The following is a 13939-nucleotide window of genomic DNA, read 5'->3' on the forward strand; positions in this document are numbered from 1 at the left end:
GAGGGCATTTCATAAGCCGTTCTATGATATCTCCAACGTTTAGTAACCAGCAACTCCCAGCACTGTCGAAACGTTAGAAAATTGTGTCTGTTTAGTATTGACTGTCCAGTATGTTGCCTAGCATCATCCGAAGAACAAGATCTCTGCCTCTGCAGTGCTACACTCAGGTAATTATCATGACATTAGATCTAACGATTAACGTGATTAACGTAAACGGTAGTTAGCACTTTGCAGCCAAACCCTAGCCATGCTCAGTGCGTGGAGTGAAAGACCAGGCTGCTTCGGCGACACTTTTACCGCGGCTGTGGCTTAAGTTTAGCCGCACCGCCAGCGACCCCAACTTACTTACTTACTTGGGTATACTGGTTACAGCGCCCCGGGGTTGCATTTGATTATCATACTGATGTGAGTGACATAAGAGTTGACTTGTTAAAGGGATCGTATTGTTTAGGTTGAGACCTAATTTCAGGTTTCTAACATTTTTTTGTTTTTGTTTTTGTGAGATAATGAGAAATCTCTTATGAAATATGAAAGAGCATCCTAACAGTTTTTGTTTTAGGCCGTAAATTCTATGAGCTGATGAGGAATTCAGTTTTTATTTGATGAAAATTGATTTTGAAATGGCTGAGATATATCCAGACCAGAAAAGAGCAATTCTAATAGTAGTAATCAGTGTGGGACCCACACTTTATTACGATCGCTTCGTTTTACTTTGTTTTTGGATGTTTCAGTCATTCCAAACCCGATTTTCATCAAATAAACTTTGAAGTTTGAATTCCTCTTAAAGTGGTAACTAGTATGCTCTGTAATATACAAAAAAAAAAAATTGTATAATATTAACTTGTTAAAGTGTTTTCTTGGTATCTCGCAAAAAGTTAAAAGCCCAATTCTCATCTCCACCAATACTGTACCATCCCTTTAACCGCACCAGCGACCCCAACACTGGCTACATAGTGCCCCGCGCCGGGGTTAGAGTAGACTGTGAGTACGTGAGACACTGCAAGTGAGTGTCTTGGCTAGGGGTGGGCGGGGAGGGGTGCTTAGGGAGACCAAGGTTTTTCCCTCATCATGTACTGGTTGTGTAAACGTAGGGAGCTTGACAATGTTCCTGCTTGCGGTAGAATCTGGAAACTTTTGGGCTTAGTCACATCAAATGTTTGGGGTGGTAGACCGATGGTGTCTGTCTCTTCTCGTTGGGCTTCTATTAAGAATACAATTGTATAAATCTAACGTAACATTGTCATCCATGCATCATCACATCAGGGGCCAGGCCTTTTATTAGAAAAAGATGTAACATGGTTAGCCCCCTGAGTAGAGACAGATTGCCTCGTGTCTTTGCTTTAAATGCAAAGTTACTGACCCATGCGGGTTGGTAAATCTTCAACTAAAAACACCCTTTAAAAAGGGCATTTCAGCCTTCCTGAACTAATTGAACCAGCGACCCCAACACATACATGTACAGTGCCCAAGAGTTACCCAAACCTGCTGAATCAACTCTAGAAGTCTAGTGGAACAAAATCTAGGCTTAATCTATTCATAATAATTGATGTTTGCTCACCAATTCTATGAATTAATCTGAAAAATTCTTTTATCTTGCCCAGGTCTAACAAAATACAGTGCCATTCAAATCAACTGCTGTAGCTGTGCGCAGTAGTCGGTTTGAATGGTGCTGTGTTTTGGTAGGCAGCTGCATGTATTATCATGCTGAATAAATGAATTTGCCTGTTTGACTATCTCATTGCGTATTAATCATTCAAACTATTGCTCCCACCTCTGGTTTCTTCTTCCACCCCCCACCCCCTTGTATTGTTTCAGAGACTTCATCAATGCCTGATCTCCCAGCAAGTCAGATGTGCATCGAGCGGGGCGGTGAACACGGTCATCCTCTTCGTGCCCCAGCAGGAGGCATGGGTGGTAGAGAGGATGGGCAGATTTCACAAAGTTCTCCAACCAGTATGTCATCAAAATCATTCCATGACTTGACTTAAAAAGTCAGGTAGTATTCCCAAGATCCATGGATGATATCCCTCCAGTGCTCTCTGTTCTCTATTACACTCCCAAATCATTCCATTTGCATGTGTCCAGCATTTTCAGGAGTTTTCAGGATTTGATTGTGGTAGACAAAAACTGTAGTCATCAAAGTGTTGTACCGGAACATACTTATCCCCCTTTTTTAAAAGTATATGCCAAGGCTACACCATCATAATTGTCCTACAAAATGGAGAAATGCTTTTCACTGAGTGTGGGGTTGAGTCATTGGTGAACAGTAATACCGTATGTACATCCTAAATAGGAAGGGGTTTTGTGAAGTCATATGTCATGCTCTTTTCTTGCTTTCTGTTTGTTTTCTTAAGCATGATTTTGGGTACTTTTCTTGTCTGTGCAAGTACCTTTACTTTAAACTTGTAAGAGGCCGGTCCACTGCTTTTAAAGTCTGTTGAAGTTTGGTTCATATACAATGCTTTGTGTGAAATACATATTTTTTGGCAAATTTTCCAAAAAACCCCACAAACAAAAAAAAAAAAAAAAAAACCCACAGCACCTTCTTGATATGAAACATATGTAAACAAGGTGTTACCTACTGTAAAAGGAAAAGTTGGTTTAATAGTGGTTTCCAAAATTGAGAATAACTTGCACCTCATTGCCAAAAGCAAAACAAAACAAAAACAAACAAAAACAACCAAAGCAAATCAGAAACTGAGCATGATATCAATGATATCTTCTCCTTCCATGGTAGTTTATACAATATGGATGGAAAGATTGATTCTTCTGTTTGATTTATCTGTACCTTCAATTGCTTCCTCAATCATGCATATAATTTTCAGTTGAGCGAAGTACCCTATGATGAAGTACAATATTTGAAAGCTGCTCATCTCGGCAAGAGTTTTTTGCTCGTTTGATTGGTTGGTTGTTCTTGTTTTGGTTATTTATTTATTCATTCATTCAGTTATTTATTTTTGCTTGCCAGACTGCAAATTTTGGTAGCCCAGCTAGGCCAAGTGAGCATATGGATTTGTAGCAGACATGAGAAATGTAACAGTACTGGTAGCCTCTCTGCTAGCAGTGCAGTTGTTCACAGTAGGTCTGTCATATCAGTGTCTTTGTAGTTGCAAGATGTCCGTCATACCAAGCTGTGCTTTATTCTTACTATCACGACAGGGTCTAAACTTGCTGATTCCAGTCCTGGACAGAATAAAGTACGTCCAGAGCCTGAAGGAGATAGCAATCGACATTCCAGAACAGAGTGCAGTGACAAATGGTAAGGTGATCATGGTTTTCATCACAAAATTGATTAATCGTTGTTACATTATTCCAGTACTTTCATTTGCCCAATAGGCTGCCTATTGATAACAATGATATATTGTTAATTCTATGTGAGTGAGTGGATCTTGCTGGGCAATTCGACTCGCTGGTTGTTCACACTCGCTGGTTGTTCACAGGAGCAGGTAACAGATAAATATTGTGTGGCTGTGATATTACTGTTTGAATTTGTTTGTTTGTTTTTTAATCTGAAAATTGCTTATTATTTGCTTTCAAAATGAGATTTTCCTTCGATCAGCAGGAAGTGAGCATCTCAAATTAATGAAGGTGCACAATGCACTGATTATCGTTCTGAAAAAAAAAAATATACTGTATATACAATATATATATATACATATACATATACATATATATATATATATGTATGTATATATACATAGTATATCTAAGTAACTGTTCCACAATCTACAAGAAAGTTTTAATCAGTGGAAACAACTTTGTAACTGCAGTAATTCCAGTCTATTGTTCAATATACCCACCTTGCATGTTGTATTTTGTAAATTATCATTATCTTTCCCCAAATCTGATTGGGGGTGGGGGGGGGGGGGGGGGGACACAACAGAAAAAAAAAAATCATTCATGATATTTTGTTTGTTTTGTATTTGTTGTTTGAAGACTGGACTTTATGTGCTTACTGATAATGTTGTTTTCTCCTACTACAGATAATGTGACTTTGAGAATTGATGGAGTGCTCTATCTAAGGGTCATCGATGCATACAAGGTATGGCTCATAGATATGACAGAGAAATCTACATGATTAGGTACTGATTATGTACTTTCATTCTAGGAACAACTCTCCCTCCATTCTGTTCGAAGAGAAAGTTGTTTCTTTATTTTTCTGAGAAATTAGCAAGAACATTATGTCATTTGCTTGTTAGTTTATGTGCTACTTCTGCCCTGTATGTATGAGATGAATTTGATTTTCCTGGATAGGTATTATCGTACACAAGGGAAAGACTGAAATTTGGTGCAAATTTGAATATGCTCATGGTGTAAAACAATGAAATACCCATTGATTAACCAGTGAAGGACGGGCTGATTTTGCTACAATACGCATTTCCACAGACCCTGCCTGAGTATACTCAGGACTCGTCCTCAATGGGTTAACCAGTGATTAATGGCTTCAGCTTTGATGGTTGTTAATGTGTGGGTTTATAAGAATCTTACTCCTCTTGATGACATCTAAGGGTGTTATGAAGTAATACAAAACATATTGTTTCTGGCAAGAAGAAAAGGAGTGATTGTAATGTTTGCAAATCATGCCGTCTTGAAATGCAGGCAAGCTATGGAGTGGAGGATCCAGAGTATGCAGTGACACAGCTGGCCCAGACCACCATGAGGTCAGAGATCGGAAAGATCTCACTGGATCACGTCTTCAAGGAACGCGAGTCACTGAACATCAACATCGTTGGTTAGTGTTTTGTGAATGTGAGCTAATCTCCTTCCCTGGTGGTGTACTTTAAATGCAGCCACAGACATTACTGCTTATCAGTACAATTGGCATTCAGAGTTCCTGTATTTATTTTTATGCCTCCGCCACGAAGTGGTGCCGGAGGCATTATGTTTTCGGGTTGTCCGTCCGTACGTCTGACCGTCCGCTTTCATTTACGCGATAACTTGAGTAATATTTACTGGAATTTTACCAAACTTGATCCAAGTATGAAGTATGATGGGGCAATTATTTGATTAGATTTTGGGTGAAATCGGCTAAAGGTCAAAGGTCAAGGTCAAATCATGAAATTGTATCCGTTTACGCGATAACTCAAGACTGGATAGAGCAAATTTCACCAAACTTTGTTGGAGGGTGATGTATAATGGGACAATTACTTGATTAGTTTTTCAGTGAAATCGGACTGAGTTCAAAGGTCAAAGATCAAGGTCAAATCCTAAAATTTATCTGTTTATGTGATAACTCAAAACTGGATGAAACAGCTTTCACCAAACTAGGTCCAAGGATGATCCTTTATGATAGGACAATTAGTTGAGTAGATTTTAGTGACATTGGCAAGAGGTCAAAGGTCAAACGGTCAAGGTCAAATGCTACAAATGTTGCAATTTCCCCCATATCTATGCAATGCCCAAAGGTATTTTCTTGAAACTTGGTGTGGACATGTACTACTGCATAGAGATTCTCCAGAGAGAGTTTCATGTCATAAGGTCAAAGGTCAAAAGGTCAAAGGTTAGGTGAAAATGTTGCAATGTCACTTTTCTCGCAAATGGTTCAATGTATCTTCGTGGAATTTGGTACATATGCATGTTATGACTGGTAGGGATTATCTAGGGAATTTAGGGGTCATGGGTCAATAGTCAGGGTCAAAGGTCAAGGTCATCTCCTCAAAATTTTACTATTTCCCTCATATACTAGTATATGCAATGCTTGCATTATTAGTTTCAAAAATTAATACATGCATTACCTAATGGAGATTCTCTGGGAAATTTCCAGCCAGAAGGTCAAAGGTCAAAGGTTAAAGGTCAAAGGCCAGGTTTCAATTCCCCCCCTCCCACCAAAAAAAGAAAAAAAAAAGAAAAAAAATCCATTTTGTACCGTCGTTACACTCTTTCTTCATACCTTGGAAATTACTCAATGCATAAACTTATAAAAAGGTCTGTCAGAATTCAAGTAAAAATTCTCAATTCCCCATATATGTGTACCTGCACTCTTAAAAAATTGAAGCAAACCCAGTTCAAGACATTTCTGACAAACCTGTCATTTCAGTATTTTGCCAGTTATGTGAAACTGTCATGGATCACACATTGTGAAGACATTGTACTATACGCCTATTGGGAGAATCATGCATTATGGCGGAGGCATCAGTCGCCATAGCGACATTTCTAGTTTTCCTATTCTATAGGAAAGAAAATCCCAAGTCAACAATTATGTTTAAACATGATAATGTAAGAGAGAATATGGCCATTCATTTTTCGGTTGTTGTTTCTTTTCCACCTTTTTTCTTCCCACTGTCAACATACTACTTTTTCACACCTTGTTATTTCATGAATAGTAAGGGGCTTTAGGGTGAATATAATACTTTAAAAAGAAGTGAAGTTTTTAATACATCCACTCAGTCCTTACAGCCCTTACTGCTACAGGCTTCTGTCTTTAAGAGTATAGAAGTTTGTGGAGATTTAGTGAAGACCAGAGGGATGAAGAAGGGTAACTCGTTATTATTTATTCTACTATACACTTGATGGCCCAGATATGAATAAAAACCTCAGAATAACCAGCAAGAAATCATATGCTGAGCGCACGGACCTACAGGTCCATGCTGAGAGTAACCACAATGTTTTAAGCACCTCAGATGTTTTGTTGGTCACTTACATCCTTGTCTCAAACATTTATGATGAATATTCATAATGAGTTTGCACATTTATGGCAGATACATTCTCCCTCATTGTGTTCTCCAACAGAGGCCATTAACAATGCAGCCATGGACCAGTGGGGCATCAAATGTCTCCGATACGAGATAAAGGACATTGAACTTCCATCAAAGGTCAAAGAGGCCATGCAGATGCAGGTCGAGGCAGAGAGACGGAAGAGGGCGGTAGTCCTTGAATCAGAGGGTAAATTGAACAGAGAATGTCTATCTATTATTCAAACCCCAAAGATTTTGATAAGTGTAAAAAAACAGCCATCATTGCTGAAGTCCACTTAAGTTTTCACAATATATATGTACTTAGTTGGTAGGACCTATGTTACCATGCCATTCAAAGTACACACTTCAATTTTAAAATGGTGCTGTTCATCAGTGTCTCATGTGACTCAAACCAAACACAGACAGACCACAGAAGGGCCCTGTACTCTTACTTTTGTTATGGCAGTGTGAATGTAATGGTTGTAGCTGAATCACAGAAACGTACTGTTTCATTTTTCTCGTTCCTTTGCATATGTAGCTGCTTTTTTAGGTGTATTTTGAATGTGATTTGAATGTGCTTTTGAACGACGAAAGTGGTCAGTTGGGCAGATCTTGTCACTGATACACAAAGCAGGGACTTTAGACTTTAACAATGATTTTGTTTCAAATTCCTTCCCTTGTGATAATGTCACATTGATTACTTAGTAGTGTATGTGTCATTGTAACCGTTTCCTCCCTACTCAGGTATACGAGAGTATGAAATCAATGTGGCGGAGGGTAAGAAGAGCGCCACCATCCTGGCGTCGGAAGCCATCAAGCGGGAGCAAATCAACCGGGCAGAGGGAGAGGCGATGGCCATCATAGCCAAGGCAAATGCTCGTGCCAAAGCTCTGTCCACAATCGCAGAATCTATGGGTGCCCAGGTATGCAAAGTCACTTTTAATCTTGAAGTGTAAAAGACCCTGTTCGCACTTGAAAAATAAGTGTAGTTGAAACATGATCATCCCTTATATGAAAATTTTAATAGGAGGAAGTGCTAGACTGTAAAGGAACTTTCTGCCGGTCAGCAGCACTTCTGTAGATCAACTTAAGGAGATTATTATGAGAATCGTTATTCTTGTATAAAGGCTGTTATGTCCAGTGCACCTCCACTTCATTTGCCATGAATTATACATCATGAGAAAAAAATTGTTTGGATTAAAAAGTAGCATGATGCAAATATCAGGGTATAAAAGTGAAAATTATGAGCAAAATCAGGCAATGAAAGTTTGTATTCATTGGTAGTCAGAAAATGCCAAACATAAGACTTTCTGTGATTTTGTTAAAACAAAAAGAACTCCTAGTTTGAATGTGCTATCATCATCCCTTTGATGTGTCATGAGCAGACTGAGATTTATTTCTTTCTCACAAAAGGAAAAAAAACCACACCAGGTATCATTCATGGAGAAAAGAAAACATTACACAGAGCACAACCCTGATAATAGAATTAAAATCCTCACTGTATTTTGTATGATATAGTTGTTGTTTTCTTCAAGTATTTGTGCCAGTTTTGCTGCTCTCTTCTTTCAAGGTGGACCCCTTCTCTTCAATCGAGTTGAAAAACAAACCAACAAATGGTTGTTACATAACACACCAAATGTTGATTGTTCAACATACAAAAATACAATGATGGTAAAGAGATAATCTTTTTGTATGTTTATCTTGTGCCCACAGGATGGCAAAAATGCAGCTAATCTGGTCGTCGCAGAGCAGTATGTGGCAGCCTTCAGTAACCTAGCAAAGACAACAAATACGATACTTCTTCCATCCAACACAGGCGACATCAGCAGCATGGTTGGGCAGGTATGTCACTTGACATGGTGTACATTGTTGTAACACATTGTATGTTGTGCCACAGAGTACACCATTGTAACACAGTGTACGGTATATCGTGTGACACATTGTTACTTGTATGTGTAAAATCATCTTTAACAAACACACAAATCTTTATGACTGAAAACATTAAAAAATGAGGACACCAAGAAGCACTTTGTCTTTCACAAAATCACACCTCATTACCATGCTTGTGATAAGAAAAAAAATATAAGTAATAAAAAATGCTATCAAGAATTATTCATATTGAAAATATGTAGTAATCTTGTCAGTGTTAACTCTTTCTTATTCTCTATGTAACTTTTTAGGCAATGGCAATATATGGCAATCTGTCCAAACAACAAACACTGCAGCAGGAGCCGATGGAGGAGGAAGACCCCGTCCCTCTGGAGGAGGTCCACCCCACCCAGGAGATTGACAGGTTTGCCGTCACACGAGGGGCAAGCAGCATCGCAGGAGACGACAAATTGAAATCAAAATTGGAAGTCGGACACACAGATGTTGACAAGAAATCATAGCAGCAGCATGCACTTCCCATGTTTACTCGTTATCTGCGTATATTTATGTGAGAAATACAGTGATTCTTGCATGGAAGTGAAAGTCTGAAATGACTGATCGACTTTATGATGATGAGGCTCTTATATGACAAGCATGAGGGGCCGAAGAAAAGTCAAACACAAAGATAACTCTTTTGTTATCATAGAAATAGAACCAAATCCAAAGTTTTGTATTGATCATGTTAATAGTGAGTCAATGAAAGGCTTCTTATTATGTATTGTTTTGCTAGGTTTATTAGGCCATTGCTCATGGTCCTTTTGTCACTTCCACATGTAGAACAAGTCCAAGAGATCATAACTCTCCTCTTGTACTCTTCTCAAAGTTCTCGAAATTTCAGATTCATATCTTAGTGTCACATTTATTCTGCAGAGCAATCCAATGAGTCAACAATAGCTCAAACACCTCTGGTATGTTATAGGAGTTATGAGAATGTAATTGAGAACAGTCAACTTGACTTCTCCTTGAACATGGTGTGTGTGTCCAGGATAAACAGCCACTGAAATGCTGTGTATACCACAACATCTACATTTATATGAGAGACCATCATAGCCTTGATGTCATGTTTTGTTTTGTTTTGTTTTTCGGGGGGGGGGGGGGATGGAAGGGCATAACACTTTGGAGCAGAGATACAATGTATGTTTAAAAATCAAATAAATATGTTGTCTTAATAACTGACTCATCTCGTAAGTATCTGCTAAAGATTATTCATGATTTTGATAGATTTAAAATCAAATAAATGTGTTGATGTCTTAAAAATTGGCTCATGCCATTAACATCTGCTAAAAATACTTCATGGTTGTGGTATGATGTTCATGGGCACTAAAAAGACCTCTAGCTCATTGCTCCAAGTAATCAAATTATATTTTCTACATTACAAACTGTAATCAGTGTGCTTTATCAATTTTCTTGGCAAAGCACAGATGCATTATCACACACTCTCAGTGAAGTGAGTGCACCAAGCTGATGAAACAATACTACTTTACTTTGCAGGCTGTACAGTAGACTTCCATAATGATTTGTCTCTATTTCCATGAACTGTAAAATGTCATTGTCGCATGCATTTGCCACTCCAAGGTCCAGAATTGTGTGTTTATTTCAATTTCTGAAATTATGCATGCACACATCTCAACTGGTACACACCATGGGTGTACTCTGCTCAAATTTCAAACATGTAACATGCATGGGATCATTGTAGGAAGCTCCAGTGTCAATATTAAAATGACCTGTTCATTTGAAAGAAAAAAAAAGATAAACACAAACTTCACTGTAAGAAATCAGTCAGAGTGTTTCAGCATTGCACTGTCAGATGTGTATTGAGATATGAAATAAACCAGGAATTAAGTTATGATATCTGTATGCTAAAAGCAATTTGTAATCAACCATTTTTGAATAAAAGTCTGAAAACACTGAAATGTGTGAAATCATATTAATCAGCAGACCCCAGTGTACAGAAATATTCAATGTCAGTCTCTGCCACTATCAGCGATGCAGACAAATCTATCAGTGCCTAAACTGCGCAAATTATACTAGAGTTGTGAAAGCGTCCATTTTATGCATTATGTGCTAGTGCATTTGTAAAATACCTGCTACATATTTTAGTGTGCGTTTGTTTGTTTTTTCTCATAGAAATAAAAAAAAAAACCAAACAACCCAAACTTTGTATTGAATTGTAAGTGGCTTTGTTGTAAGCCATACAGAAAAAACAAGGCAAGAGCCAAATTGTGTCTCGCCCATTCGCGTACAAGAAATTAATATTTTTCTAACTCCCAGAAGTTCATTGACCCGCCTATGACCTTTGACCTAGTGGTGACCTTCAACTCCCCAAGGGACATTTACCATCCAAGTTTGGTCACAAAAAGACAAAGGGATCAAAAGTTATGAGCCATTATCGAAACGCGCCAGAAAAACTTAACAATGGGCCCTAATAATTTGTTGACCCCTTTCTGTGACCTTTGACCTTGTGATGACCTTTAATTCCCCAAGGGACATCTACCGTCCTAGTTTGGTCACAAACGAACATAGGGAGCAAAAGTTCTGAATTACAATCGAAACGCGCCCTTAAAAACTTAACATTGGGCCCTAAAAATTTGTTGACCCCTGTCTGTGACCTTTGACCTTGTGATGACCTTCACCTCCCCAAGGGACATCTACCATCCAAGTTTGGTCACAAAGGGACAAAGGGATCAAAAGTTATGAGCCATAACCAAAACATGCCATAAAAACTTAACATTGGGCCCTAAAAGTTCGTTGACCACTGTATGTGACCTTTGACCTTGTGATGACCTTCATCTCCCCAGGGGACATCTACAAGTTTGGTCACAAACAGACAAAGGGATCAAAAGTTATGAGCCATAATCAAAATGCGCCATAAAAACTTAACATTGGGCCCTAAAAGTTTGTTGACCCCTGTCTGTGACAGTCTTGCAAGTAAACTTTAATGTATGACCTCAAATGACCTTTGACCTTATCATGTGACCTCTTACGGCACCACAACATGAAGGTACCCTCAGTGCATCCATCACCCAAGTTTGATTGCCATTGTCGAAACATGTGTCGAGTTACGTGTGATAAGAGTCTTGCAAGTAAACTTTAATGTATGACCTCAAATGACCTTTGACCTTATCCTGTGACCTCCAATGGCACCATAACATGTAGGTACCCCCAGTGCATCTATGACCCAAGTTAGGTTGTAATCCAAGCTACTTATTTGAAGTTCTTTGTCAAAAGAGTCTTGCAGGTAAACTTTAACATAGAAAAGAGAGCCTTGCACATACTCTTTAATATATGACCTCAAATGACCTTTGACATCATCACATGACCTCCGACAACACCATAACATGAAGATACCCCTAGTGCTTCTATCACCCAAGTGAGGCTGCCATTGCTGTAACAGTTGCCAAGTTATGTATCATAAGAGAGTCTTGCAGGTAAACTTTAACATTTGTGACGGACGGAAGATGGACGGACGCCATTTGGATCCCTTAGTCTCGCCTTCACCTCCGGTGGGCGAGACAAAAAGGTTTTTTTTTTTTTTATATTATTTCTTGTTTTTTAAGATAGTTTGTGTATCTTGTGATGGAAAATATTCTTGCAATTGCCATTGTGCAGGCAAAATTGGATGGCATGTCATTGTATTTCCTCCCTTGTTGATCACAAGGCACCATGATATATTGTATGCAAGCAGATGCAATTGAGAAAGTATACACTTTAAAAGTATTTAGTGATATGTTTATCCATTAATAAAAAAAAATAGCATCATATCAAATAATCTACCACAGTTTTATGATTTTGAAAGATTAACCTAATCGTACGGTAAAAGTGTAGGGTGTATGAGGGAAATTTACTCCAAGAAGGCCATTTTGGATTTTAACCCTATTCTAACTGGGGGGGTCAAATTAACCCTCCCCTCGACGTTTCGCGCCACGATTTCGCAACGCGCACACAGATTTTGCCGCGTCGTTTCAGGACTTTTTTCATTGCAGTCTCCCGCATATTTTGAGACCAAATTTGCGACGTCAGGGTACACCATTTTGAAGTTACGTAATGTTTTGCATATGCATGTCAACCAAAAAACAGCTCAAATTCATGATATCGTGTGCAAATCCAATGCAAATTGTGTTTTTTGGTTAAATTGATATAAATTAGATTATTTCAACTTTTAACCATTGAAATTAATCAATTCTAGTGTAGATAAGCCTGAAAAAGTACCTGCAACAAATTTTGGCAAAAAAACAATAGAAAACAAAAGGTCGAAAAAACAATAAAATACATAAGAAATTAACAAAACAATAAAAAACAAAAGAAATTGATTTCGATTGTGCTAATTTTTTTCAAGAAAATTGTTTGATGTGTCTTGTGGAATTCTGACACAAAAATTTAGCAATCCTCCAGTCTTTTTAATGGAGTTATAGGTGAAAATATGATTTCATGCACAAATTTGCATAATTAATTTATTAAAAATAGAAAGGCAATATTTTTCTATTGTATGACCATGTTATCTTGTAGTTTACATCCAGCTCTATCTTCAGGCAAAATTTCGTGGCGATTGCACAATCAGCGGCCGAGATCTGAAGGGGGGGTTAACCCTAAAAGGGCCGGGGGGGGCGGAATCCGCCCCCCCCCTCGACGTTTCGCGCTATAATTCTGTAACGCGAGAAGGCCTCATCACGAGGCTTCTTGACTTTCTTCGTTCAAGTCTCGCGCAACTTTTGAGACCAAATTTGCAACGTCCGCGCATACTTTTGCGAAGCCACGCCCATTTTTGTAACGGAATGTCGCTCCAAAACGGGCACAATTTTGTGATTTTGTGTACATTTCCTATGGAAAACAGTGCTCTGTCATGAAAGGCATAAAAACCTGATTATTTCTACAATTAAACACTTTCATTGATTAATTTTGTGCTAATTATGGTAGAAAAGTGGTCAGTGACAATTTCCAATGAAAAAACAAAGAAAAAACAAAAGTTGAAAAACAAAGAAATACATAAGAAATTCTGAAAACAATAAAATACATAAGAATTGAAATGAGTTTTGGAAGTTTTTGTGATGTACAATTGTTGAATATGCTAAAACAGATTTACAGATCAAAAATTAGACTCTCAATGCTTTTAATTAAAGGTCCAGTTTACCTTTGGGAGCAGTGATTTCAAAAATGTTCAAGATATCACGTTTGATGCATATGTGTAGGTCTGTTTTATCACAATACATCCTACCATATGAAATTTTTGCAATAAAGCCTAAAATATGGGGAGATATCAGCATGCTTCTTAATAAACCGTAACTGTATACGGTTTAGTCTGGAAGCATTCTTATTATAACTATTGTTCACATTTTGTG

General features: G+C 38.1%; 1 protein-coding gene across 1 annotated transcript; it reads left to right on the forward strand.

Moving 5' to 3' along the window:
* The first annotated feature begins 31 nt into the window (after positions 1–31).
* Positions 32–9704, forward strand: LOC140231296 (stomatin-like protein 2, mitochondrial). Its single transcript, XM_072311446.1, has 9 exons — positions 32–167; positions 1816–1953; positions 3160–3259; positions 3984–4042; positions 4600–4732; positions 6730–6882; positions 7419–7597; positions 8388–8516; positions 8855–9704. Exons 1-9 carry the CDS (start codon positions 111–113, stop codon positions 9062–9064), a joined length of 1158 nt encoding a protein of 385 aa, XP_072167547.1. The 5' UTR covers positions 32–110; the 3' UTR covers positions 9065–9704.
* The last annotated feature ends 4235 nt before the right edge of the window (positions 9705–13939 follow it).

Source organism: Diadema setosum, chromosome 7 (genome assembly GCF_964275005.1).
Source record: "Diadema setosum chromosome 7, eeDiaSeto1, whole genome shotgun sequence".
Taxonomy (NCBI): domain Eukaryota; kingdom Metazoa; phylum Echinodermata; class Echinoidea; order Diadematoida; family Diadematidae; genus Diadema; species Diadema setosum.

Bases quoted from the DNA above. Each gene is read 5' to 3' on its own strand.
- LOC140231296 (XM_072311446.1), top strand. From the start codon at position 111: ATGTTGCCTAGCATCATCCGAAGAACAAGATCTCTGCCTCTGCAGTGC. The intron at 4,733-6,729 runs GTTAGTGTTTTG...GTTCTCCAACAG, and splicing joins ACTGAACATCAACATCGTTG to AGGCCATTAACAATGCAGCC. The intron at 7,598-8,387 runs GTATGCAAAGTC...TTGTGCCCACAG, and splicing joins CAGAATCTATGGGTGCCCAG to GATGGCAAAAATGCAGCTAA.